This window comes from Myotis nattereri, assembly GCF_964212035.1.
Source record: "Myotis nattereri genome assembly, chromosome: 9".
NCBI classification, from domain to species: Eukaryota; Metazoa; Chordata; class Mammalia; order Chiroptera; family Vespertilionidae; genus Myotis; species Myotis nattereri.
The window spans coordinates 4,187,868-4,210,884 of record NC_138084.1 but is presented as its reverse complement, the minus strand read 5'-3'; the positions used below and the strand labels follow the sequence as shown (position 1 = coordinate 4,210,884).

The 23,017-nt window shown below is 64.0% G+C and overlaps 1 protein-coding gene across 4 annotated transcripts in view; it reads left to right on the top strand.

The window, feature by feature from the left end:
• Positions 1-22,318, top strand: part of MACROD1 (mono-ADP ribosylhydrolase 1) — a 128,544-nt gene extending 106,226 nt beyond the window's left edge. Inside the window, exons 4-11 of one of the 4 annotated variants that reach the window (XM_081099770.1) lie at positions 7,457-7,486; positions 20,617-20,733; positions 21,143-21,264; positions 21,376-21,406; positions 21,502-21,575; positions 21,843-21,924; positions 22,006-22,046; positions 22,181-22,318. In XM_081099770.1, the coding sequence (XP_080955896.1) occupies positions 7,457-7,486; positions 20,617-20,733; positions 21,143-21,264; positions 21,376-21,406; positions 21,502-21,575; positions 21,843-21,924; positions 22,006-22,010 (461 nt within the window). In that variant the 3' untranslated portion in view covers positions 22,011-22,046; positions 22,181-22,318. Of the gene's footprint in view, positions 1-7,456; positions 7,487-20,616; positions 21,265-21,375; positions 21,407-21,501; positions 21,576-21,842; positions 21,925-22,005; positions 22,047-22,180 lie in introns of all 4 variants that reach the window. The other 3 variants (XM_081099767.1, XM_081099769.1, XM_081099768.1) reach the window with 3 other exon arrangements.
• The last annotated feature ends 699 nt before the right edge of the window (positions 22,319-23,017 follow it).

Below are 23,017 nucleotides of genomic sequence, written 5' to 3'. Positions count from 1 at the left end.
CTGACCTACCCACCCCACAGATGAGGAGACTGAGGCCCCAGGAGGCAGAGCCACTGGCTCAAATTCAAGTTCACAGCTGGCGTTTCAGGACCAGGCCTGGCCAAGCACAGACACCGGCCCCTCCCACTAAGCTCCGTGGCCTTGGGCACGTCCCTTCGCCTCTCTGGGCCTCAATTTCCCCATCTGTAATAGGACGCGATCAGATGGGCAGCAGCGGTGCCGTGTGAAAGCCTGTGGTCGGTGCCCACAGATGGGAGCCCCTTGCCCCCCTCCCCCGTGAGCTCCCCCGAACCTGGGAACTGGGCAGCGACCCTCACACTTTCACGGGCAGCCCCACCTCAGCGGACAGTGACCTTGGCCTGAGGGGCAGAGCTCGTCACACAGGGTAACTGCCCGCAGCGTGAGATGCCTTTGAAGCCTCTTGTTTTATCTTCAAAAGTTCAGCACATTTTACGTTTCATTCACTCGGTGCAGCGTTTCTCATCTAAAACATGTTTTAGACGATCACCCTCAGTAACACAAGTACCCGCCACTGGCCTGGGGGGCAACGCACTGACTTCCCAAGAACAAAGCCCACGCCCCTAAACCTGCCTGTGGAGCTGGGCTGCCGGTCAGCAGTCATCACCTCGTAGGTACCAGGCACTGTGCCAGGCTCTGGGGTACAGGTGAGCAGTGGGGCCCAGCCCGGGGGGAAGCAGGCCAGAACTGGCAGCTGCAGTCAGGACACCTAGGCAGTGGGGGGGGGGGGGTGCCAAAGAGGCTCCCCCTCAGGGAGGTTGGGGAAGGGATCCCCTGGACAGTGCAGTAGCTAGCGGGTCCCCCTCCTGCCCCCATTGCCCTCTGACCTTCTTTCCTACTCACCCCCTCCTGGATGTACCTCAAACCCGCCAGGCCCACTCCTGCCCCAGGGCCTTTGCACAGGCTGGCTCCCTCCAGGCAGCAGTCCCTTGATCCTTCTAGATCAGCCCCACCGCCCGTCTGCCGCTCTCCTCTCCCTTTTACTCCCTTCCCAGCCTCTGGTGCTGACTGATTCTCTTTATTCAGTTTATTCTCCTTCTATTGTTTCCCAACCCGCCCTGGCCGGTGAGCTCTGTGCTGCAGGGCCTTGCCCGCTGTGTCCCAGAGCCTGGCCCAGTGGGCACAGGATGCCGACTGGTCAAATGACAGAAAGCTGAGATCTGGTCTCGCAAAGGAGGATGGAGGACAGCAGCCAGGCCGCTGGTGGGCGGCCTCCCCGGCGTGTGGGGCCGGGACAAGGTGTTTGGAGGAGCAGCGGTGGCGGGCATGTGTCAGCAGCGGCCCCCAGAAACACACAGAGGGACTGTGTGGGCTCAAAGTCACTGCTGTCACCACTGTGCCCGCGTGCAGGCCCTCCCTGGCCCAGTGACCGGCTCAGCGCTTTCCTCAGGTCACTGAGTCCCCTCTCTGGCAGCGGCCCCCGCGTGTCCCCGCCTCCCTGGGTGCTCCCCCACCCGGGGCTGGAGGATCTAGGTCCCATCAGAGAAAGGCTCCCACCCGCTCGCCTCCCGCCACTGCCCTTGGACCAGCCCTGCGGCCGGCACACCCCCACCCAGGCCCTGCCTCTGCGAGGCCCCGGGGCGACCCGTGCGGCCTGGCTGAGCGCCTCTGGGCACAACCCATGCACAGCCTGCTTGGTCTGCTCAGTAAACTGTCAGCGGGCCCTGCTGCGCACCGGCTCTGTCCTGGGAGCTGGGGACACACTGTGGGTGAGACACACGGGCTAAGGGGGGAGGGGGAGGCACTCACCTGGGAGGGGAAGATGCTGGGGGCAGTGATTCCTGACCCAGGGAAGGGCGTAGCCAGGGCTGCTCGAGACCCTGGTAGCTGACGTGCTCAAGGCTGACTCCCAGGCTGGGAGATGGGGAGGGTGTCTTCCAGGCAGCGGTACCAGCCCATGCAAAGGCCCTGGGGCAGAGGGAATGGGGCAAGTATGAGGACCTGGGGTGTGGCTGAGGGAGAGGTGGAGGGGCGCGGGGAAGCGATGAGGGGTGAGCCAGTGGGCCATAGGCCTGGGAATGCCAGGGATCAGTTCTCTAACCTGAGCGCCCAGGGGCTGGGGCGGGGGGGGGGGGGGTTCGTGGTCAAGGAGCCGCAGGTAAAAGAGGAGAATCTCCATCCGCCTGTGAGAGGCCGTGCTCCGTGGACCAGCTCCCTCGTCTGTAAAGGGGCAGGAACGGTGTCCGCACGGGGTCCTCGGAGCTGACCTGGCCTCCGCCCAGCTCTCTTGCCTCTGTGGGCACTTTTTATCTAAGAAAGTATTAAAGTTAGATTTGATTACTTTATTGGCATAAAGACAAACATGTGAACATTATACATGAAAACATCTTCTTCAACCTTAAAGTTCACTTTTTTCTTAAAAGAAATGACAACACTTTCCTGTCTCCCTAAAAGTATTGTGGGCCCAGGACACATGACTGGGCCCTCAAAGTGGGGGCTCTTCCTCTAATGAGGTGCTGGGCAGGGGCAGGGGGGGCAACCGGAAGAGGAGGAGGGGCCTCCCTCAGCCCCTCAGCTCCGCCTCTTCCCATCCCAGCTCCTACAGCCCCTCCGACCCCCTCCCCTCCATCGGTGGAGTCAGGTCCCGCTGACCAGGCCCCTCATCCTGAACAGGAAAGTGCCCTGACCTGTCCGGCCATGCCCCACCCACATGCCTTTCCTACTCTGAAAGCACAGCCTCCCTCCAGCCTCAGCTCACAGGCCGCCTCCTCCATGAAGCCTGCCAGTCTTCAGGCTGCCCCAGCTCTTGGCATTTACATGCCCCCCATCCCCCCTGCCCCCGCCCACCCCCCAGGACTGGAGCCCCCCTCCTCCCAGGGACAGTGTTTGCTTCATCTCAGTATGCTTGTGGCACCTGGCACATGGTTGGCACCCGGCACATGGTTGGCACCCAGTTAAACTGTTCTGTGCAGAGAGAGAAGTGGCCCCCGGGGTCTGCCTTGCCCCTGGTGTCCTCTGCCCTAGCTTCTCCCTGTCACTGGGCAGTGGCCACCTGCCAGCCCTGAACCAGCTCAGGAGTTGGAGCACAGCCTGGGGAGCGACACCACTCTGCCCACAGGGACAGCAAGTGCTGGGTGGGGAGGGGCTGGGTCCCCCACCGCACCCCACCCCACCCCGCCCCAGAGGAGGTGCGCAGGGCCTGAGGGCGTGGAGGGAGCAGGGGTGAATGGGGTTGGGGGTACACTGCATGAGTAGCAGTGGGGGGCAGGGGAGGGCAGCAGAGTGAGTGAAGGTGGGGAGTGAGCGCCCCAGGCCCCCAGCCCCTGACCCGGCGGGCCACCATCAGAGGACAGAGGATTTGGTAGTGACTGGTGAGAGGGGTGAGGACTCATTGCCACCCCAAGGTCACAGGCCCGGCACTGAGCTTGGAGCCGGTGACTCAAGTCCAGTGGAGCGCGGCACAGGCACGTCCGCGTCCACGGGCAGCGGACGCAGGGGCCTGGGCCCCCTGCGCTGCGGGGGGTGGGGGGGCCGATGAGCAGAGTCCGCTGGCAGTTGCCAGACCTGCACCCCAGCCCCCAGGGTGCCCCCTCTGTCCCAGGAACCCACACCGCCTGCAAAGCCAGACTAAGCCTCACCCCCCTCCCTAGGCCCAGGGGGAGGCCTGGGCCCAGCTCGCCCAGCCCCTCACAGAGCCCTGCTTGGCTGGGGCAGGTGTGGGTCCCTGGGGCAGAGCCAGGTCGGGAGCCCGGCTTAGACTGGAACCCAGGGCTCATCCCCACACCACGCGGCGGCTCAGCCTTCGCCAGGCTCAGCGAGAAGGTGTCAGGAGCCCTTCAGGCTCAGGGAGGGAACAGGGGTGAAGGAAACGGATGCCGACAACCAACTGTCCTGTTCCAGCCCCTTCCCCACTCCCCACTCACTCTGTGAGCCTCGTTTCCTCACCTGAGAAATGGGCTAATCCCCGTGGTGATTGGAGCCTGAAGCCAAACCGAGGAGCATGAAGGGCGGCCAGCAGAAGGGGCTGGAGACGCAAGGCCGGCGTCGGGTGGGGGCGGTGGGGAGAGCCAGCCCTGGCCTGGGAGCAGGAAGGCCTGGGACCACCTGCTTCGGGTGGGAGAGGCTGTTGGCATCTTTGGCAGTGCCCCCCCCAACCCCGCCTTTGTCAGCATCCTCCCCAAACCCCCAGGCCATTTGCCCGGGGATCCGGCCCAGGTGAGACCTTGGTCAGCCTGTGGGCGTTCCGGTGGCCAGGCGGCCAGGTACCTGGGACAGAGCCAGACGCGGGCCAGGGAGAGAGCAGGGGAGGACCCCAGGGTCGCTGCCCTTCCCCTGCGTCCCCACCGTGGAGGGCTGAGTGCGGCGGGCTGGGCAAGGGCCCTGCAGGCCAGCCTCCTAGGACACCTGCTGAGCTGGGGACAGGCCGGTGACCAGTCCTCTGTGCAGCCCAAGTCGACTTCCCCACCTGTGGCAGGTAATGCCACCTGGCGCCCTCCCCCCGCTCAGCCTGGGGAAAGCCTTCCCCTGGCCCAGGCCCGCCTCCTCGGCCCCCGGATACTCCCGGCCCGGTGGACATCAGTCACCCCAGTCCCCTCTCCTGGGCAGGGTCGCACAAGGTGGGGTTGGCATCGCCTTCCGACAGAGGCCTGCAGAGCGGCAGGTCGGTGCCCCCTCCCCTCCTGCCCCTTCACGGCTCCCTGCCAACCCATTTGGCACGGAGCCCTCAGAGCGGGAGCCAGCTCATTTGCAGCCGGTGTTAATTAAGAGAGAGAGGTGATGGGGGAGGTGGGGGAGGACCACAGAGGGCAGCTTCCGACAGCCGCCAGGACTGCCCTGGGGACCTAGGGCGCTGGGAGCTGGACCCCCTGGACCCGAGCTGCCCCTGCTGGCTCTGGGACAGGGCTGTCCCGATGCCCAGTCCCCCCAGCTCTGCACTCAGACCTGGCGGGGCGGGGGCGAGCCTACTGTGCGCTCTGCCGCGATGTGGAGGAGGCAAGCCCGGGCCCTGGCCATGGGAGGGCCGCCCTGGGACAGGCCCTCGGGCAGTCTGCCCTGGGGTCAGCCCACTTCACGGGCTTGGCTTTGGAGTCAGACAGACCCACTTGCGATCCTGCTACCTCCACGCGCAACACAACCCTGGGGCCTTGGCCTCCGTGTCTATAAAATGGGGACAACAGCTTCCTGCGGCTTCCCTGTGAGTGAACAGGCCTGTGTGCAGCCTCGCCGGTGCCTGGCAAACAGCCCGCACGCGGTCACTGAACGTGCCTTCCTGGGGCAGAGGCTGCATCCAGGGCCGGGGGGTGGGGGTGGGCAGCCCCTCAGCCGCCTGCCTGTCAGCCTGGGGTCCCGCCGGCCCCCCCTGCTCCCCCCAGGGCCCGGCTCCAGCTGCCTGGCCGCCTCCGAGCTCCCAGTGGCCGCTGGCCCTGCTCTGGGAGCGCCAGTCGCTCCTTGCCTCTCCATCTTAATTAGCTGCTTGTATTAATCTGGCAAGTAACGTGGCAACTTGCAGCCCTGGGTTTTCAGCCGCGGAATTAATTATTCCCCCAGCGACGCGCTGTCAGCTCCGGGAGACCAGCCACTCGGAGCCGCCGACACCACTTAGCCGCGTCCGCAGCTTCCGCGTGGCACCCGCCGGCCGGCCCTGGCCCGGCTCTGCCTCGGGTCCCCTCACGCAGACGGGCGGCGACACAGGGGAGGCAGGGGTGCCCGGAAGGTGCGGGAGCTGAAGGCCCTGCCTGGAGCCAGGGGCCAGGGCACAGCGGCTCTCCCACCGGGCAGCACCTGGGCCGGACACAGCGGCCCTGACTCGCACCCGCAGCTAACACAGGCGCTGGAGCCCTGCTGGGGGCTGGAGGGGAGGTGCTGACCCGAACAGCCTGACATCGCGGAGGCTGCCCGCTTCACTTTGCCCCTTCAGCCTGCGGAGGGTGGGAGGGCAGCCAGCCGGGCAGAGCGAGGTGGACAGGGCAGCCGCAGCGACTGGCAGTCCCGCTCTGGTCGAGGGAGGGGCCAGGGTGGGAGCTCCCTTGCTTCACATCAACCCTGGAAGGTGGCCTATTCTCCCTGGGGAAACTGAGGCTCGAGTCACCCATCTGCTGACCCCGGCTCTGGGTCCAGGCCCAGTGCTCCGGGCCCTCATGTCACCCACCATCTCAGGTCCTGCCCCCCACACACTCATCACTACCATGGCTGCGGCCCTAGTGTCCCAGGGCTTCCGGCCTGTGACCCGCAGTAGCCCTGTTTGTCCACACCCTCCCCCAGCCGGCAGGATGGGCCTCCAGAGACACTGTGGGCGAGTGAGTGAGTGAGTGAGTGAGTGACTGAGTGAGTGAATGAATGAATGAATGAATGAGTGAGTGAGTGAATGAATGAGTGAGGAATGACTGAGTGAATGAATGAATGAATGAATGAGTGAATGAGTGAGTGAGTGAATGAACAAACGCAGTGGACACTCGTGGCCACAGGTCGTCTGCCACTCTAGACCCCACGTGCAGCTGCTTCAGGGTGAGCGGGCAGGACCCTGGTGGCTCCCGGCCCTCCCTCACCTCCATGCAAATCCAGACCCACAAGGCCTCCGGGGAGCGCAGTCCCAGCCCCTTCACCTCCCCCTCACCTGCCTGCCTCCGAGGAGACTGTGCCCAGAGTCTGAGGGCCCAGCTGGCAGCCCTGTCTCCACCCTCCACACGACCTGCCCACCAGCCCAACCCACCTGACCACCCCACCTGACCGCCCCACCTGACCGCCCACCTGACCGCCCACCTGACCGCCCCACCTGACCACCCCACCTGACCGCCCCACCTGACCACCCCACCTGACCGCCCACCTGACCACCCCACCTGACCAACCCACCTGACCAACCCACCTGACCGCCCCACCTGACCGCCCACCTGACCGCCCCACCTGACCAACCCACCTGACCGCCCCACCTGACCGCCCACCTGACCGCCCCACCTGACCAACCCACCTGACCAATCCACCTGACCGCCCCACCTGACCGCCCACCTGACCAACCCACCTGACCAACCCACCTGACCGCCCACCTGACCACCCCACCTGACCGCCCACCTGACCGCCCACCTGACCAACCCACCTGACCAATCCACCTGACCGCCCCACCTGACCGCCCCACCTGACCGCCCACCTGATCGCCCCACCTGACCGCCCCACCTGACCGCCCCACCTGACCACCCCACCTGACCGCCCACCTGACCGCCCCACCTGACCAACCCACCTGACCAACCCACCTGACCAATCCACCTGACCGCCCCACCTGACCGCCCACCTGACCAACCCACCTGACCAACCCACCTGACCAACCCACCTGACCACCCCACCTGACCGCCCACCTGACCAACCCACCTGACCGCCCACCTGACCAACCCACCTGACCGCCCACCTGACCGCCCCACCTGACCAACCCACCTGACCGCCCACCTGACCAACCCACCTGACCAACCCACCTGACCGTCCACCTGACCGCCTTTTCTCTCTCTTGCAGCCAACAGCTCCCTGCTTGGAGGCGGCGGTGGTGAGTGACCCGTGACCTTCCTACAGTCTGAGGGTGTGGGGGGGCCGGGGGGTAGCAGGGAGATGACACTCCCTCCTCGGCTGCTCCTCTCCCTGGGGCCCCTGTGCGCGCCTTCCCATCGCCCCCTCCCTCCCTCCCGGCCTGGTCTGGCTGCCATCGCTGTAGACAAAGCCAGACGCCTGCGGCAGGCGGGCCCCTCGCTGCTGGGCGGCCTGGGCAGGTCCCCACCCTCTGGACAGAGGCCTCCTGCTCTGTGACTGGGAGGGGGGACCGCAGGGAGGTGGGAAGGGCCTGCCTTTGACCCTGACGTGCCCTCTGCGTGCCCTCTGGCCTCAGTTTCCCAGGACGAAGGGAAAATTACGGCCTGTGCTCTGCGCCCAAACCTTGAAAGGTGACTCCACAGCCAGGCCAAGGTCTGGGAAGCCAGGGAGACCCCTGCCCACTGTGTGTGGGGGGGCGGGGGCTCGAGAGAGGCTGTTCACGTGTGGGAACGCCCCCCAGGAGGGGGGTCCCGGCAGGGCCAGGTGGGCGGGCTGAGGTCAGGGCGGGCCCTGCAGCCAGGCCAAGGTCAGCAGGTGCCACGGGGGGGGGGGGGGGGCAGGCCCTTGGCCCAGGGCCCGACTCGCCAGCCAGCTGTGCCCGCTGCCCCCAGCCCCTCGCCCCGGCCCCTGGGCCGCCCTGGCTGGGCTGCCGCCGTGGCGCAGGCAGCGGGATGATTGGCGAGGCCGGGGGCAGGGGTTAATGCGCCGCTGGATAAATCCCGGGGGCTGTGTTTACGGCAGTGGTGGCGGGGTCCAGGCCAGGTTTTAAAAGGGGGGAAGTAAAAGGGGCGTGAAGGTCGGGATGAATAAGAGCGGCGCTAAGAGCTGTCGGTGCCCAGCCAGGATGCGGGGCTGTTTGTGGCTGATGTTTTCCCTCCCCCCGCTCCCCGCCTTCTCCTCCCGCTGTCCCTGTGGCGGTCACTGCTACCCTGGGGGCCTCACAGAATGAGGGGGCTTCGCTGGGGGCGGGGGTGCAGACAGGCCCCCTGGGACCCTCTTCCGAAGCCGGTCCTTTTGGAGGACCCTGAGGCCCTGCTCTGCCCACAGCCACCCCTCCCGTCTGTTCACCCGTCACCCAGTGACTGAGCGCCTACTGTGTGCCGGGCCCTGACCTGGGTGCCAGGACAGACCCACTGGGCACCAGCGGGGCCTGGTCCCTGCCCTCCCAGAGCTCACAGTCCAGACGAGAGCACCCACCATTACACAGGGTGGCCGGGTGGCGGGGGGGACTCAGCCAGGAGCAGTGTCCAGGCTTGGGCCTCAGGCGGCTCCTGGAAGGAGGTGGTGCCTGTGGTAGGAGAGACCTGGGGGAGAGCAGTGGGAAGGGTGTCCCGAGTGAGGGAGAGCATGGGAGTTGGGGGAAGCTCAGAAGATGGGACACGTCAGAGCCCAGCCGGGAGGAGGCGGGGGCGGGAGACCCCATGAGGGGCTGGAGTTTTAGCCATTCCGTGTCCAAAGACAAGGACCTCAAATCCTTCTAAATCCTCCGTCAGGCCACACCCCTCTTCTGCTCAGCACTCTGCCAGGACGCTCCCCTCCCTCAGAGCCATGGTCCCCAGCTCCCCAGACGCCGCCCAGACTCCCCACCACACCCCCGGCCCTTCCCCACTCAGCGCCTGCCACACCCGCCTTCCTTCCTGGAACTGGCTGGCCCGCTCCTGCCCCAGGGCCTTTGCACTGGCTGAGCCCTTTGCCCAGAATGCTCCTCCTCAGATAGCCATGAGGCTGCCCCCTTCCCCTTACAGGCCTCACACACCACTTCTCCCGGCCGCCCTCACCCCTAAGTGAAATTGCAGCTACCTGCCCTGCCCTGCCCTGCCCTGCCCTGCCCTGCCTCCCAGCCCCTCGCACTGCTCTAGGTTCACTTCTCCTTGGGGCACCTCTCCCTCACCTGCCAGACAAGCCCCTTGTTTACTGTGCTCATTGTTTATTGTCTGTCTGCCCGGGAGCAAAAGCTCGGAGGGCACCACTGTCTCCAGCTCCCAGAGCGGCTCTGCCCAGAGCAGGGGCTCAGTACATGGTCGTGGGAGAATGAATGACCCGCAGTGAAGGCAGGGGTGCCCTACAGGCCGTCGAGGGCGGGGGCGCCACTGAGGTTTCAGGCCCCGCAGGGGGTGGCTCATAGATGGCCTGGTGACCTTGCTCTGGGAGGTCAAAGGGCACCTGCTCTGGCCAGACTAAGGAGGGAGGCACCTTGGGGTCCCTCTGACTCCCCTTCCTGAGTCACTGAGGGTGAGAGGAGGCCACAGCAGCCCCAGTGCGGCCTGACTGACGCAAGATGGATGGGGTGAGCCGGGGCCCGGGAGGAAGTGGGCCCGGAGTCCAGCCTTTTAGCGCCGGCTGAGATTTATGGAGCCGCCGCAAGGACTCACTGAGGCTGTCACTCCGCTAATGTGATTGGAACAGGTGGAGGCGGTCGGGAGGGGACCAGGGTGGGGGTGAGGCTGGAGCTGGTGGGGCCTGATGTCCGCCTGGGGCTGGAAGGGAGGGGCCCCATGTCCCGGGACATCTCTGCCTTTACATCTGTCCCCTGTGCCCTGACCACCCGGGAGGAGCAGCCTGGGCTGGGTGCCAGGGTCCCTACCTGACTCCGCCCAGATGGACTCCAGCCTCCCCATGGGGTCCCCTGAAGTTCCCACCATGAGGGGTTCAGGCCTCTACCCACCCCCGACTCTCCTGTTACCACCCATTTATCTACCCACCCACCCACCCATCCATCTCCCATCACCACCCACCCACCTGCCCATTACCCACCTTCCTCCCATCACCACCCACCCATCTACCCAGTCGTCCACCCACCTGTCCATCTCCCATCACCACCCACCCATCTACCCAGCCGTCCACCCATCTACCCACCTTCCTCCCATCACCACCCACCTACCCACCTTCCTCCCATCACCACCCATCTACCCACCTTCCTCCCATCACCACCCACCCACCTGCCCAGTCGTCCACCCGCCTGTCCATCTCCCATCACCACCCACCCACCTGCCCAGCCGCCCAGGCACTAATAGCAGGAGTCCCCTCGGCTGCCCGGCCCCGGCTTAGACGGCCCAGCCCACGGCCTCCCCGCAGCACTGACCCCCTCGTGGACCCTGCCTCATGTTTGTTCTCTTGCCTGTGTCCCCGCTGGAGCGCACCTTCCCCGGGAGCAGGGTTCCGGGGTCTTTGGGGCAGTTAGCGGCACGCTCTGTCCTGGGTCCTGCCCTCGGAGGTGGGACCCAGATCTCCTGCCCCGGGTGCCCGGCCAGCCCTGCCGAGAGGGACAGTGGCAATGAGCCAGCCGGGCCTGGGGCAGCCGTCAGCCTGGAGGGGGCTCTAAGGGGACGGGCCTGGACTGCAGAGCTGTGGTGCAGCAGCCCAGTGTCTACTGCTGGACGCGTGATCCCCAGTGGAGCGGATGCGGCCTCTGGGGAAGGGAGCCCGCTGGGCACCCCAACCTCAGGGAAAGCCCCCAGGGGGTGCTGGGGCCAAAGGACTCCCCCCTCCCCACCAGGGTCCAGGCCCCTGGCTTCCCCACCAGGCCCCGGGGCTACGCCAGGTTGTGTAGCTTTAACGCCAGCTGGTTCTGGCAACAGTGAGTCTTGGGAAGCCCCCTCCTCCCCTTCCCAGGGCTCTTTCCTTCTGAGGGTGTGTTTGGGGGGAGGGGGCTCAGGACTCGGTTCTGCCCCCAAAGAGACCCATTTTGGTAGAAGGCTTCCCAGCAGAGGGGACATCTGACTTGGGCCCTAACGGCTGAACAGGAGCTCAACAGGGACAGAGGGCAGAGAGGCCCACCAGGGAGAGGGCCGCCCAGCCTCCCAGCCAAACCCTTCGCCTGGAGACTGCCGGCTGACGCCCGCTCTCCCTCCTCCCGCCTCCCTCCTCCCGCCTCCCTCCTCCCTCCCAGAGAGCCTTTTACTGTCTCTAAAAAAAATATTTTTAAACACTCTCTTATTGTGTGGTAAGAAGGGAGGCGGGCCCTAAATCAGGGTGGGAATCGACAGGGCCCTGACGCGTGTCTCTCCTGTTTATTGGGACTGAAATGTTTACTTGGCGATAAGGAGCGGCTTTCTCGCCGAGATTTGTGCGCGCTTTTTCAATTACCCCTCGTCTTTCTCTGCCACTTCTGCACTAAAGGGATAATAAATGTATCGGAGCGTTTCAATTATTCATCTAAATCATGACTGCGCCTGCCACGGCCCAGCCTCAGTGACAGATTAATTCCGGGGCGCCTTCCTCTGCTGGCGTGGCCGCCATCTCCGCGCCCGCCTGGCAGTGCCCCGGGGCTGGCCGAGGGCTGGCTGGGCTGCGGTCGGTAGGTCCCTGGCTGGGCAGGTGGGCAGGGCGGGAAGGAACCCCCACCCGTTCCCCACACACACACTGCCAACGATCCCCCTTCCTTTGGGGGTCCGCGGCCCCCCACACCTGCAGGAGCCGGCGCTTGCGCCCTCCCGCCCGCTCAGCTCTGCGAGCTCCCCACGCCACGTGGCCGGTCCCCGTGTGTGTTCCCTGCACCCCAGTGTCCAGGCATGTCACGGACCAGAGAATCCCGGGTGGCCGGGGCCTTGGCACCTGCTGCTGCTGTGCCTGAGGCCTCCTCTGCCCCCCCCACACCCTCTGCCACCCTCCCAACCTTCCTCCCGTCATCTGTCACGCCAGCCTCGGCCCCGCCCTGTCTGAGGCCTGTGCGCTCCTGGCAGTTCTGGGCGCTGGGACGCGCAGGCCCTGTCCCCCGTGGCCGGCATCTGCCACCTTCATCATCAGACTCCATTTGTGTGGTGACTTAGGTACCAACTGCTCCCCATCCGACCACCCCCAAGGGGCACGCACAGCACCTGTCTGTCCACCTCCTGGCGGAGAGTGGGTGCTCCGTGCAGACCTGCACGTGGACTGGCTGTGCCCAGGCCCGCGACCCCCCCAGGCACCTGTGTGCCCGCGTGCCCACACCCCTCCGGCACCACGGTGCTCCCTCGCCACCTAGGCCCATCCTCTCTCCCTGGGCACAGGCACCAGGCAGGCGTGATCCTGGGGGGAGGTGCGGTTTCTTTCCCTCTCTCCGTCTCTCACCCACCCCACCCCTCCCTCCATCCTGCGCTCCGTCTCTCCGTCTCTCTGCCTCGCGGGCGCTGCCTGCCCCGTGTCTCTGGCCCCTCGCTGGGGTCTGCCTCCCTCTCCACTGCTTTCTCTCCAGCACGTGCCCTCCCCATGTCTCGTTCTCTCTTGCTCCCTCTTTTCTCTCTCTCCTGCTCTCCTCTGTTCACAGTCAGTCAGGCCCGGGAGGATCAGCGAGGCCTCTATGTATTCTGCCCCGTGCACCTGCCATCCCAGCAGCCCTGCCGGCGGCACTATCTCCCATCGCCCGGTGCCACCAACCGCAGTTGCTTCCCAGGCCCGGGGCTCTGACAAGCCGAGCCGGCACAGGGGGTGTCCCAGGCACAGGGGGCGTCCCAGGTGGCCTCCAGCCCCCACGAGACCGACCGGGCTCTGTGGGGGGCTGGGCTCAGAGGAAGCACCACTGTGTGCCAGGCTCGGGGCAGGGCACGGCCGGCCGGCACCCTCTCACCTAGAGTGGGTCTGAGGCTGGGCTGGGCTGCAGGGAAGGGCACCTGGGGTGAGGGAACAGCAAAGGGCCCCGGAGGACTCTCAGACCGTGCCCCTTCCCTGCTCAAAACTTCTCACCTCGACGGGATCAATCCCAGGTGCCTGCCCGGCCCCCAGCTGGTCTTCTGCCTGGACCCTCCTTCTCTGACCTTCCAGAAGCCAGTTCCTGCCACTGTCTCATCTGTTAAGGTCTCCCTCCTCGGAGAGGCCTTCCCAAGCACAAAACAGCACACACACCCTCCTGCCCCCTCTCCCCCCCTCCCCGCCCCCCTTCAGCCACTCTGTTGTCACAGGTGGTATGAGAGCTGTGCTTCCGCTCCTGGCTCAGGGCGTTACCCTAGGCCCCTCCCCACTGCTGAGTGCCCTGGGAGCCACTCGGGAGGCCAGTACTCATCTCAGGTGGAGGCTGGAGGGAGCCCCAGCCTTACTCTAGTTGAGGATTTTAGTTTGTGGACTCCTGGGAGCAGCAGGGGAAGATTGTGAGCCGGGGAGTGACTCCCCAAGTAAAGGCCCTGCCTCCGTGCCCCCCTTCGTGAATAGGGGCCCTTGCTGAGCCCCTCCCTGCAGAATCTCACATCCCCTCACCTGGATGCTATGGGCTCCACCATTAGCTTCCCCATTCTGCAGATGAGGAAACCGAGGCACCGAGACCCCCGAGGTGACCTGTGCTCCCCGCCCCTTCTCCGCAGTTGGCCCTCGCTGGGTAGGAGGACCAAGGGGACTCTGTCCCCAGAGGGGGCTCTAGCACAGGCTGGTGGCCGCCCCCCCCCCCCCCAGCAGGCAAGATGCCACCAGCCCCGCATGCAGCTGCCGGGTGGGGGGGTTTAATCACGGGAGTGACTTCTGCATGATGAACAAGGCGCAGCCGTTGTGTACATAATGAAGCCCTAATGTTTTCAAATCCCCATTTAAGGAGCTGATCTCACCCCATAATGAATTTCAGATCACATCGCGGCGCTGTCGTCCATCCGTCTCCTCCCTGGGGCGCCCCCCCGCTGTGCAGCAGGAGGGTGGGGCCTGGCGCGTATGAGCTCTGCACCCCCCATGGGCCAATGGGCCGGGCCCAAGCCTAGCACAGAGCTGGGGGCTGGTGTGGGTGTTTTTGTTGTTTGTTTGTTTTGTTTTAATCTTTGTTGTTGAGAGTATTACAGATGCCCCCTCTTCCCCCCATTTCCCTTCCCCCTCCACCTGGTTCCCAACTGGCCCCAGGCCTTCACCACCCTATTGTCTGTGTCCATAGGTAAGACCTTTGGTTAATATCTTCCAACACCCCCACTTCCCTCTGACATTCATCAGTTTCATGTGTCCATGCCTCTGATCCTATTTTATTCACCAGTTTATTTTGTTCATTAGATTTCTTGTTTATTTTTAGATTCAGTTGTTGATAGATATGTGTTTGTTGCCATTTTATTGTTCATATTTTTTTAAATCTCTTCTTAAATAATACCCTTCAACATTTCATGTAATACTGGTTTGGTGGTGATGAACTCCTTTAGGTTTTTCTTGTCTGTGCAGCTCTTTATCTGACCTTCAATTCTAAATAACAGCTTTGCTGGGTAGAGTAATCTTGGTTCTTGCTATTCATCACTTTGTATATTTCTTGCCACTCCCTTCTGGCCTGCAAAGTTTCTGTTGAGAAATCAGCTGACAGTGGTATGGATACTCCCTTTTAGGTGACTAACTGCTTTTCTCTTGTTGCTTTTAAGATTCTTTGTCTTTAGCCCTTGGCATTTTAATTATGATGTGGGCCTCTTAGGGTTCCTCTTGTTTGGGGTTCTCTGCACCTCCTGGACTTGTAAGTCTATTTCATTCACCAGGTAGGGGAAGTTTCCTGTCATTATTTCTTCAAATAGTTTCAATATCTTGCTCTCTCTCATCTCCTTCTGGCACCCCCATAATGGGAATGTTGGTACGCTTGAAGTTGTCCCAGAGGCTCCTTACACAGTCTTCATATTTTTGGATTTTTTTTTCTCTTTTAATTGGGTGTTTTATGCTTCCTCATATTCCACATTGCTGATTTGATTCTCTAAATTATCCTTTATTTCAGTCAGTGTATGCTTAATGTCTGAATCTTTGACTTTCCACTAAGATCCTTGAAAGTCTCATGAAGCTGTCTACCAGGTTCACTGGCTCTAGGGCCTCCAGGGAGATGAAAAGCCAGCCACTGCTTAGGGCCACTCGGCAGGAGCTATTTGTATTGGGCTTGGAGGTGTCCAGGCGAGGCCCAACTGTGAAGCAAGGCAGGCTTGTGTTAGTGCAGGATCTTGGGGCTTTTATTGATAGGTTTGGGGCATGCTGAGCCAGCTGCATCTTGTTTAAGAGATTTTAGCTAAGTCTGAAGCCTGAGCCAGGACAGGCCTTCTACATGCAAAAGCCGCTGCAAACAAGTTGGGTGGAGCTGCAAAATGGATGGGGCGGGGCCTCAGGGAATCACCAGGGTGGAACAAACAGAAATGGCTGCCAGTCACCCCTGCAACCGGGGAGGTTCCAGCATAGGAACAATGACCCCTGCGAGCACCTCCGTCTGGGAGAAAGCCACTGAGTTCTTGACCCGATGCCAGACAATCCAATGCTTCCTCGTATGTGTCTGGGTCCCCCAGAGTCTCACCCTGGCTGGAACTCAGAGCAAGCAAGATCTTATAAGTTCAGTTCATGTGCCGGCTCTTTAAAAGGAGCAGCTGGGGCTCCAGCAGCCTCCGTGTCACTCAGCCCCAATCCCCACTGGTTTTTAAAGCCCACAGTTATGGGGACTTCTGGGCTGAGGGCTGCACAGGCAAGGCCACACCCCACATGGCCATGGCGAAGAGCGTGGCTTTGCCTGGGAGCCTGGGCTGAGGCTGGGACCCCTTGCAGAGACGATCCCCCTCCCGATTAAAAACATGCCACGGGTGGGTGCTGGACCAGCCCATTTCTGACTCCGCAACTCCTACTAGTCTCAACCTGCTTTCTTCTTTACATCTCTAGTTGTAGGACTTCCATTCAGCCAGCGTTCAGGTGGTTCTGGATGATGGTTGTTCTGTATTTTAGTTGTAATTCTGATGTGGTTGTGGGAGGCGGCCAGTATGGCGTTTACCTATGCCACCATCTTGGTTATCCCTGGTGTGGGTTTGTTGAATGAATGAATGACCAGGAGGGCATGGGAAGAAGCACAAAATCAGTTCTGGCACTGGGGCATCACGTGGGTTGTGGCCCCCAAGGCTCAGTCAGGGCTGGGAGGGAAACAGAGATGGAGCGTGCAGGGTGGGGCCAGGAGAGAGGGCACAGGGCCCGTGGGAGGTCGTTTATCCAGGCTTTATGGCTGGGCCTGGGGGTGCAGCAGCTCAGGCTTTGGCCCTTGACCCAGCTGGTACCCTCCCAGGGACCACATCTGCCCAGCACTGGCATTTGGTGTTCGTGTAGGTGGGTAGGGCCTGGCTAGCACCAAGGTGGCTGGAGTGGGCTCGCCTTAGGCTGGGCACCCCTATGCCTGGGTGGGGAGTGGTCTCTAGGGCCCAGACCCAGGTGCCTGCCTGGGCTCTTGAGGCACAGCCTACCCCCAGCCCCTCAGGCCTCAAGCTCACTCCAGGGCTTTCTCAGGGAAATCCAAGCCCCAGCCACTCATCCTGTCCCTCCGGTGAAGGCGGCCTCAGAGCCTGGACGGCACAGTAGTCTCCTGTTTACAGAGTCTGTGACTGGGCCTCGGTGTCCCCATCTGTAAAATGGGATGACAGTGGGATAAAGTGCAGGGCACTTCGGTGCATTCTCTCACTGAACACTCAGGCCAACCCTGGAGAGAGGTGCTGTCACTGACCTTGCGCAGATGAGGAAACTGAGGCACGGAGATGAAGTGATGCAGCGAGGGTGGAGGAGCTGGGGGAGGGACTTGGGTCTCACTGGGCTGGGTCAGCCCTGCCCTCACAGCCCCAGCTCAGTTCAGAGACTCTGAGACATCCCCCCCATTGGTGGCCCCCAGACCCGGCCTCTCCCTTCCTGCTCTGGGGCTGACAGGAGACGGGGCAGAGCAGGGCGGGCTGAGGGCTGCACAGGCAAGGCCACACCCCACATGGCCATGGCGGAGAGCGTGGCTTTGCCTCCAGGAGCTTCGGTCCCTGCTCCTGCTAGACGGTCTTCGGGCTTCGCGCTCTGAGCAGCTGGCCTCTGACGGGAGACGTTGGACAAGTTGCTAAAGGACTCTGGCCTTCAGTCCCCCACCCCCAGGCCACCACTCAGCGTATCTCAGTCCTCCCACAACTCTCTGAGGCCAGTTCTGAGGCTCAGAGAGGTTAAGTAACTTGCCCAAAGCCACCAGCAAGCTTGTGGGCAGGATTTCTGGGAAGAGAAACCCCAGAATGGATATTCAGTGGCCAGACCCACCAGACAGTGGAGGGTGACTGGGGGAGGGGAGGGGATGGAGGGGTAGGCCCAGGGCCGGTCAGGATCTCCTGCTCTCTGGTGGGGCACAGCTGCCGTCTCCCCCAGGCCAAGGCCTCCTCGAGTTCCTGTAAATAATTAATTAGCCCCTGCTTGCTTGTTTGTTTAGCATGAGGAATGCTCCCCCACTGAGATGCATTTATTACTGAATAAATTTAAATATCTAATCTTTCCTTCATGAATATTACAGCACCCTAAATAGCGGCCAACAGATCCTAAGCACCTTGGCAAATGGCCCCACAGGAGCCTGCCTGCCTGGCTACAAGGATGCCAGGCTGCAGCTCTGCCCTCTGCCCGTGCCCTTCCTGCTCCCAGCCCAGCCCAGCCCTGCCAGAGCTGGGCCTGTGACGATGTGACGATGAAGGGGCTGGCTGAGCTGAAGGCTGAGTGGGGTGTGGAGGCCATGCTGTTGGCAGGAGGGCTGGTGGGCTCCCAAGCGGAGCGTTGGGCTTGTCTGGGGGGAGTGCCTGGGACCAGGTGGAGGGGCAGGGCTGGAGCAGAGGGGGCAGACGGGTCCCAGACAGCTGCAGGCTTTCCACTCTGAGGGGCCCAGGGAGGGGACTGAGGGGCCCACTGGTATGAACTGGGGACATCCCCTCCCACCAGCAGCCCCAGGGCAGGGCCCAGAGCTGCCAGGTCAGGCAGGAAGGGGGGGACTCTCTTGGATGGAGCCCCAGGAAGCCGCCTCCTGCAGTCTCTAGCGCTTAGCTTAGGCCAGTGGTCGGCAAACCACGGCTTGCAAGCCACATGCGGCTCTTTGGCCCCTTGAATGTGGCTCTTCCACAAAATACCGACTTCTGCGCATGGGCCACGAAGTTTCAATCGCACTGTATGTGCACGCCCGCACGTGGTATTTTGTGGAAGAGCCACACTCAAGGGGCCGAAGAGCCACATGTGGCTTGCGAGCCACGGTTTGTCAACCACGGGCTTAGCCTAACAGAAGCCCAGGCCAGGGCCTGGGGTCCCAGCCTCTGCTAAGCAGCAGGGTCCCCTCCGGCACTCAGAGGAGGGAGAACACTGGAGTGTGTGTGTAGGGGGGGCTGGTGTGTGCTCTGCCCAGGGTGGTGCCCAGAGCCCCCTCATCTCTGCTTGGAGGGAACTGCTCCCCTGGCCGCCTGCAGAGCAATCACAGGGCCCGACCCCGTTCTGCTGGGGAGGCTCCAGCCCCGGCCTCTGCCAGCTCCAACTCCAACTCCTCCTCCTCCTCCCACCTCATGCCCCCGGGGTCAGCCCCAAAGGCCTGGCTGCAGGCCTGTCCACTCCTGCAGGAAACATTAAATCCCTGAAACACAGATCTCAGTGAGTTCCACTTCCGCAGGCCACCCCCTCCCCCAGCAGCAGGCCAAGGTCACCTGCAGGGCGGACAGCTGGGTGCCAAGTGGCTGACACCACTGGGCAGGCCTGGGATGTCCCCGGGGAGCTGGCTCAGACGCACCCCTGTGCCCCTGTGCCCCGCATACCCTGAGCACACGGTGCTGGACACCTGCTCCCCAACACTCTCAGGCATGCACACCGCGCTCATGCCCAGCTTGTCACCCTGTCCTAAGAAAATACCAGCCAACCACACATCCTCTCCACTCGTGCCAGCCTCTGGCTTACCCACGCTATACAAACTAACTCACCGTACCCTCCAATAGCCCTGCCAGGTGGCTATCTACCAGTATCTCATTTGACAGATGGGGCACCCGGGGTCCAGAGAGGCGGTACCCTGCGTCGCACATCTGTGAGTGCGGGATCTGTGACTGCGGGGCTGGGATCTGAACCCAGCTGCCCGGCTCACAGCTCCTGCTGTTGGACACCGCACTGGGTGGTCACGGGCACCTCCACCCAGAGCAGGCACTGCCCGGGACCCGCACACTCCAGGCTGTGCGCGTCCCTCCCATGGGCTGCAGCGGCCCTATCCCTGCACAATTCCAAAGCTCCCCCTCCCCAGGGTTCCCCCAACAACTTGACCCCATCCATCCCCACCTATGGGTGCTCTGGAAAATCTGCTATCAGCTCAGAGTAAAGCTGCAAAATTAAGTTTAATTGGGCCACCCCTGCCCCCGCCGAGAGGCACAGAGGGGGTGTCCAGCTGGTGTTCCTGAACCTGTGCCAGGATTCAGGGTGGGGCTGTGATGGAGGAGGAAGGGCCTCAGTATGTGCATCTCTGAAACGGAGAGATGGCGGTCCTGCCAGCTGCCCGGCGTTGTGAGCACCCAGCTGCTGGTGCCCACAGAGCTCCTGGCCCCTCCTGCGTCTCCGGGGAGCGGCGGGTCCTGTTCTCCGGGCCAGGGTGCCAACTCCACCCCGAGGGTCACTGTCCCCACTTCCCAGATGGAGCAGTGGACGCTCAGGGGAAAGGACGTGCCAACCTGCCCACTGGCACAGGAAGTGGGGGGCCTGGGCTGGGCCCTGGCCTGCCCGACGCCGAGCCTCTCCTCCCCCACTGGCCCTCTCAGGCCCTGGCACCGGGGACGGGCTGACGGAGCGCCTCCTCTGCGCCTCCTCTGCGCCGCCGCCGCCGGAGTTGTTTACCGGAGCCCAGGCCGGGCCCCCAGAGCCGCCTCGTTCTCCTTCTGGGCTTACCGAGCCCGGCCCGGCCCAATTAAGGCGGATGCGCTAACGAGGCGGCTGTTATCCAGCAGGTGCGCGCCCCAGGGGCGGGGAGCCCAGGCTCACGGCCGACTTACCTGCCACCTGTAACCAGTGGCCTCAGTCTCCTCATCTGTAAAGGGGACCCTAGAGCTTGCGCGGCCCAGGAGCCTCGCCTCGGGAGGCCGACCCTGGGGTCGGAGAACTTACCCCCGGCCCGGCGCCTGCGGCCCGACCCGCCGCTCAGAGCCGCCCCCGTCGGGGCCGGGCCTCGCCGCTGCCGGGAAAGGCAGAGCGGGCCTGGCGCGCCCCCTGCCGGCCGTGCCGCGCCGCTTCCTGCCGGGCCCGCGCGGACCCTCTGCCCCGGTTTCTCCCGAGGGGGAACCGTGGGGGGAAGGCGCGGGGCCCGCTGAGCCCCAGCACAGCCGAGGGGACGGGGCGGTTCCGCCGGCGCCGCGGCCTTCTCTGTGCAATGGGCGCGGGCGGGACGCCAGGCGCCAGGCTCACCGCCCGCCCCCACAGTGGACGGCTGCATCCACCGGGCCGCCGGGCCCCTGCTCACCGAGGAGTGCCGGACCCTGCAGAACTGCGAGACCGGCCGGGCCAAGATCACCGGCGGCTACCGGCTGCCCGCCAAGTGTGAGTCCCGCCCCCGCCCCATGCGGCGCGCACCCGGCCTTTGCCATTGGGGCGGCCCCCCAGGGCTGCTGGAGGCCTCCTCGGGGGACCTGGCCCTGCCGCACACCCTAGGGGCGCGTGGAGGCCGGGGTGGGACAGGACCTGAAAGCCCGCGGGCGGGGGGGGGGGGGCGGGGAGCGCTCAGGGGCGGGACCTTCGCGCGCCCAGCCTCTAGCCGGGACACGCGCTGGGGAGCGGGCCTGCGGCGCCTATCGGGGTGCACTCGGGCTCCAGAGCACCCGTGTGTCCCACATCCTGGAACCTGGAGGGGGGAAGAGGGCCCATTTCCTGTCCCCTCGAGCCCAGACTGGCAGGGGGGACCGAGGGCCCAGGGAGACCCTGGCGGGCCTGGCCCGGTCGCCCCCCGCAGATGTCATCCACACGGTGGGGCCCATCGCCCACGGAGAGCCCAGCGCCAGCCAGGCCGCCGAGCTCCGCAGCTGCTACCTGAGCAGCCTCGACCTGCTGCTGGAGCACCGGCTCCGCTCGGCGGTGAGGGCGCCAGGGGTGGGGTGGGGCGGGGTGGCCTGTGAAGCCGGGCGCCAGGAAGGGCGTGACGGAGTGACGCTATCCCTTCCCTCCCCCCCCCCCCCCCTCCGCCAGGCGTTCCCCTGCATCTCCACCGGCGTGTTTGGTGAGTGGGGTCGGGGCAGGCAGTGGGAGCTGAAGGGGTGGCAGAGCGGCAAGGGGGCAGGGCAGAACCGGGACTCGCTTTCTCGGGGTCCCCAGGCTACCCCAACGAGGCGGCGGCGGAGGTAGTGCTGGCTGCGCTGCGCGAGTGGCTGGAGCAGCACAAGGACAAGGTGAGGCCGCGCCCAGCTGAGGGGGCCTGAAGGGTGGGGTGATGGGGTGCATCCCGGTCCCACCAACCAGCCCCACCTGTCATTGCCAATGCAGAGCACCTGCCCACAAGGCTCTGGCCACACCAGCCCTTCCTGCGTCCCCTCTCCTTCCCCTCACACACCATGAACCCCTTCTGTGACGGGTGCAGCCTAGCCTGAAGGGCGTCCCAAAGGGGCAGGGGGGGCAGGGAGAGGGGCTCCTGCGAGGCTGAACAGGCCCTGGTGCAGGTGGACCGGCTCATCATCTGTGTGTTTCTGGAGAAGGACGAGAACATCTACCTGCAGCGGCTCCCGCACTACTTCCCCCTGGGTAGGTACCCATGGCAGGGCCCCCCCGCACTGCCCCCCCACCCCCACCCCCGGCCGGTTCTCAGTGTCCTCTGCCTTCCAGCCTGACGGCACCGCCGCACACGCACACCCTGACCAGGACTGGTAAGCAGGGCCTGGCCTGCTGTGCTGCCGCTAACCTGCCACTAACACGCCCGCGCACCCTGGTGCCCACCCCCGGGGAGAGCCTGGGAACCCCCGCCCCCCCGCCCCCTCCAACCTCTGTGCTCTGCCCGCAGACGCGCCGGGGCCTGCTGGACCTCGCTCCCAGCTCTAAGAGGCAGCTGAAGCCGGCAGCTGGGCCTGGTCACCCCATCTTTTCCCTCAGCCCCCGCCCCTCAGGAGCCTCCTAATAAAGACCGCCCTGTTGCAGCTCCGCTGTCTGCGCCCTGACTTGGGGAGGGAGGTAACCCACAGGTGTCGGCAGGTGCTTTGGCTCAGAGGGGCTGGTGAGAGTTCAGGGGCCAGGCGATGGCAGATGTGGGCAGTACTTCACATTTATTGAGGGCCTGCCCCCCAAGGAGTTCACAGCCTGGGGATTCAGCCCCACATGTGCTGGGGTGGGGGAGGAAAGGAAGTCAAGGCAAAAAGGCAAGCAATGCAGACACCGTGGCTGAAGCAAAGGGGGTGCAAAGCAGGCACAGGCAGGGGGCCTGGAGTGGGCAGGGGGGTTGCAGCCTGGCAAGTCCTGCCTGGGGACCTGACCAAGCAGAGGCTTGAAGGCTGCCCTGCCCCTACCAGGGTGGGGTCACCTGGGGGTGCACTAGAGGTACCCTAGCTCCTCCGCCTACTGAGCCAGGTCCCACCATCGTGTCGGCCCTCTCCACCCAGTGCTCCGACATGCAGACCCCTGATGGAAAGCAGGCAGCTGGGGTCTGGGGCCCTGGCCAAGATGGCAGGACGGAGGTGGACCTATGAGGGGGCAGCTTGAAGCCTTGATGGTCATAGGCCCCTGGTAAGTCCCCAAGGAACTTCTTGGACCAGCTAAGGAGGGGAGGGAGGCATGAAGGAAGCAGAATCCCAATAAACAGGAGGGGGCCCCAAGAGGCCTAGCCCCTCAAAACTGCTGGGGAGGC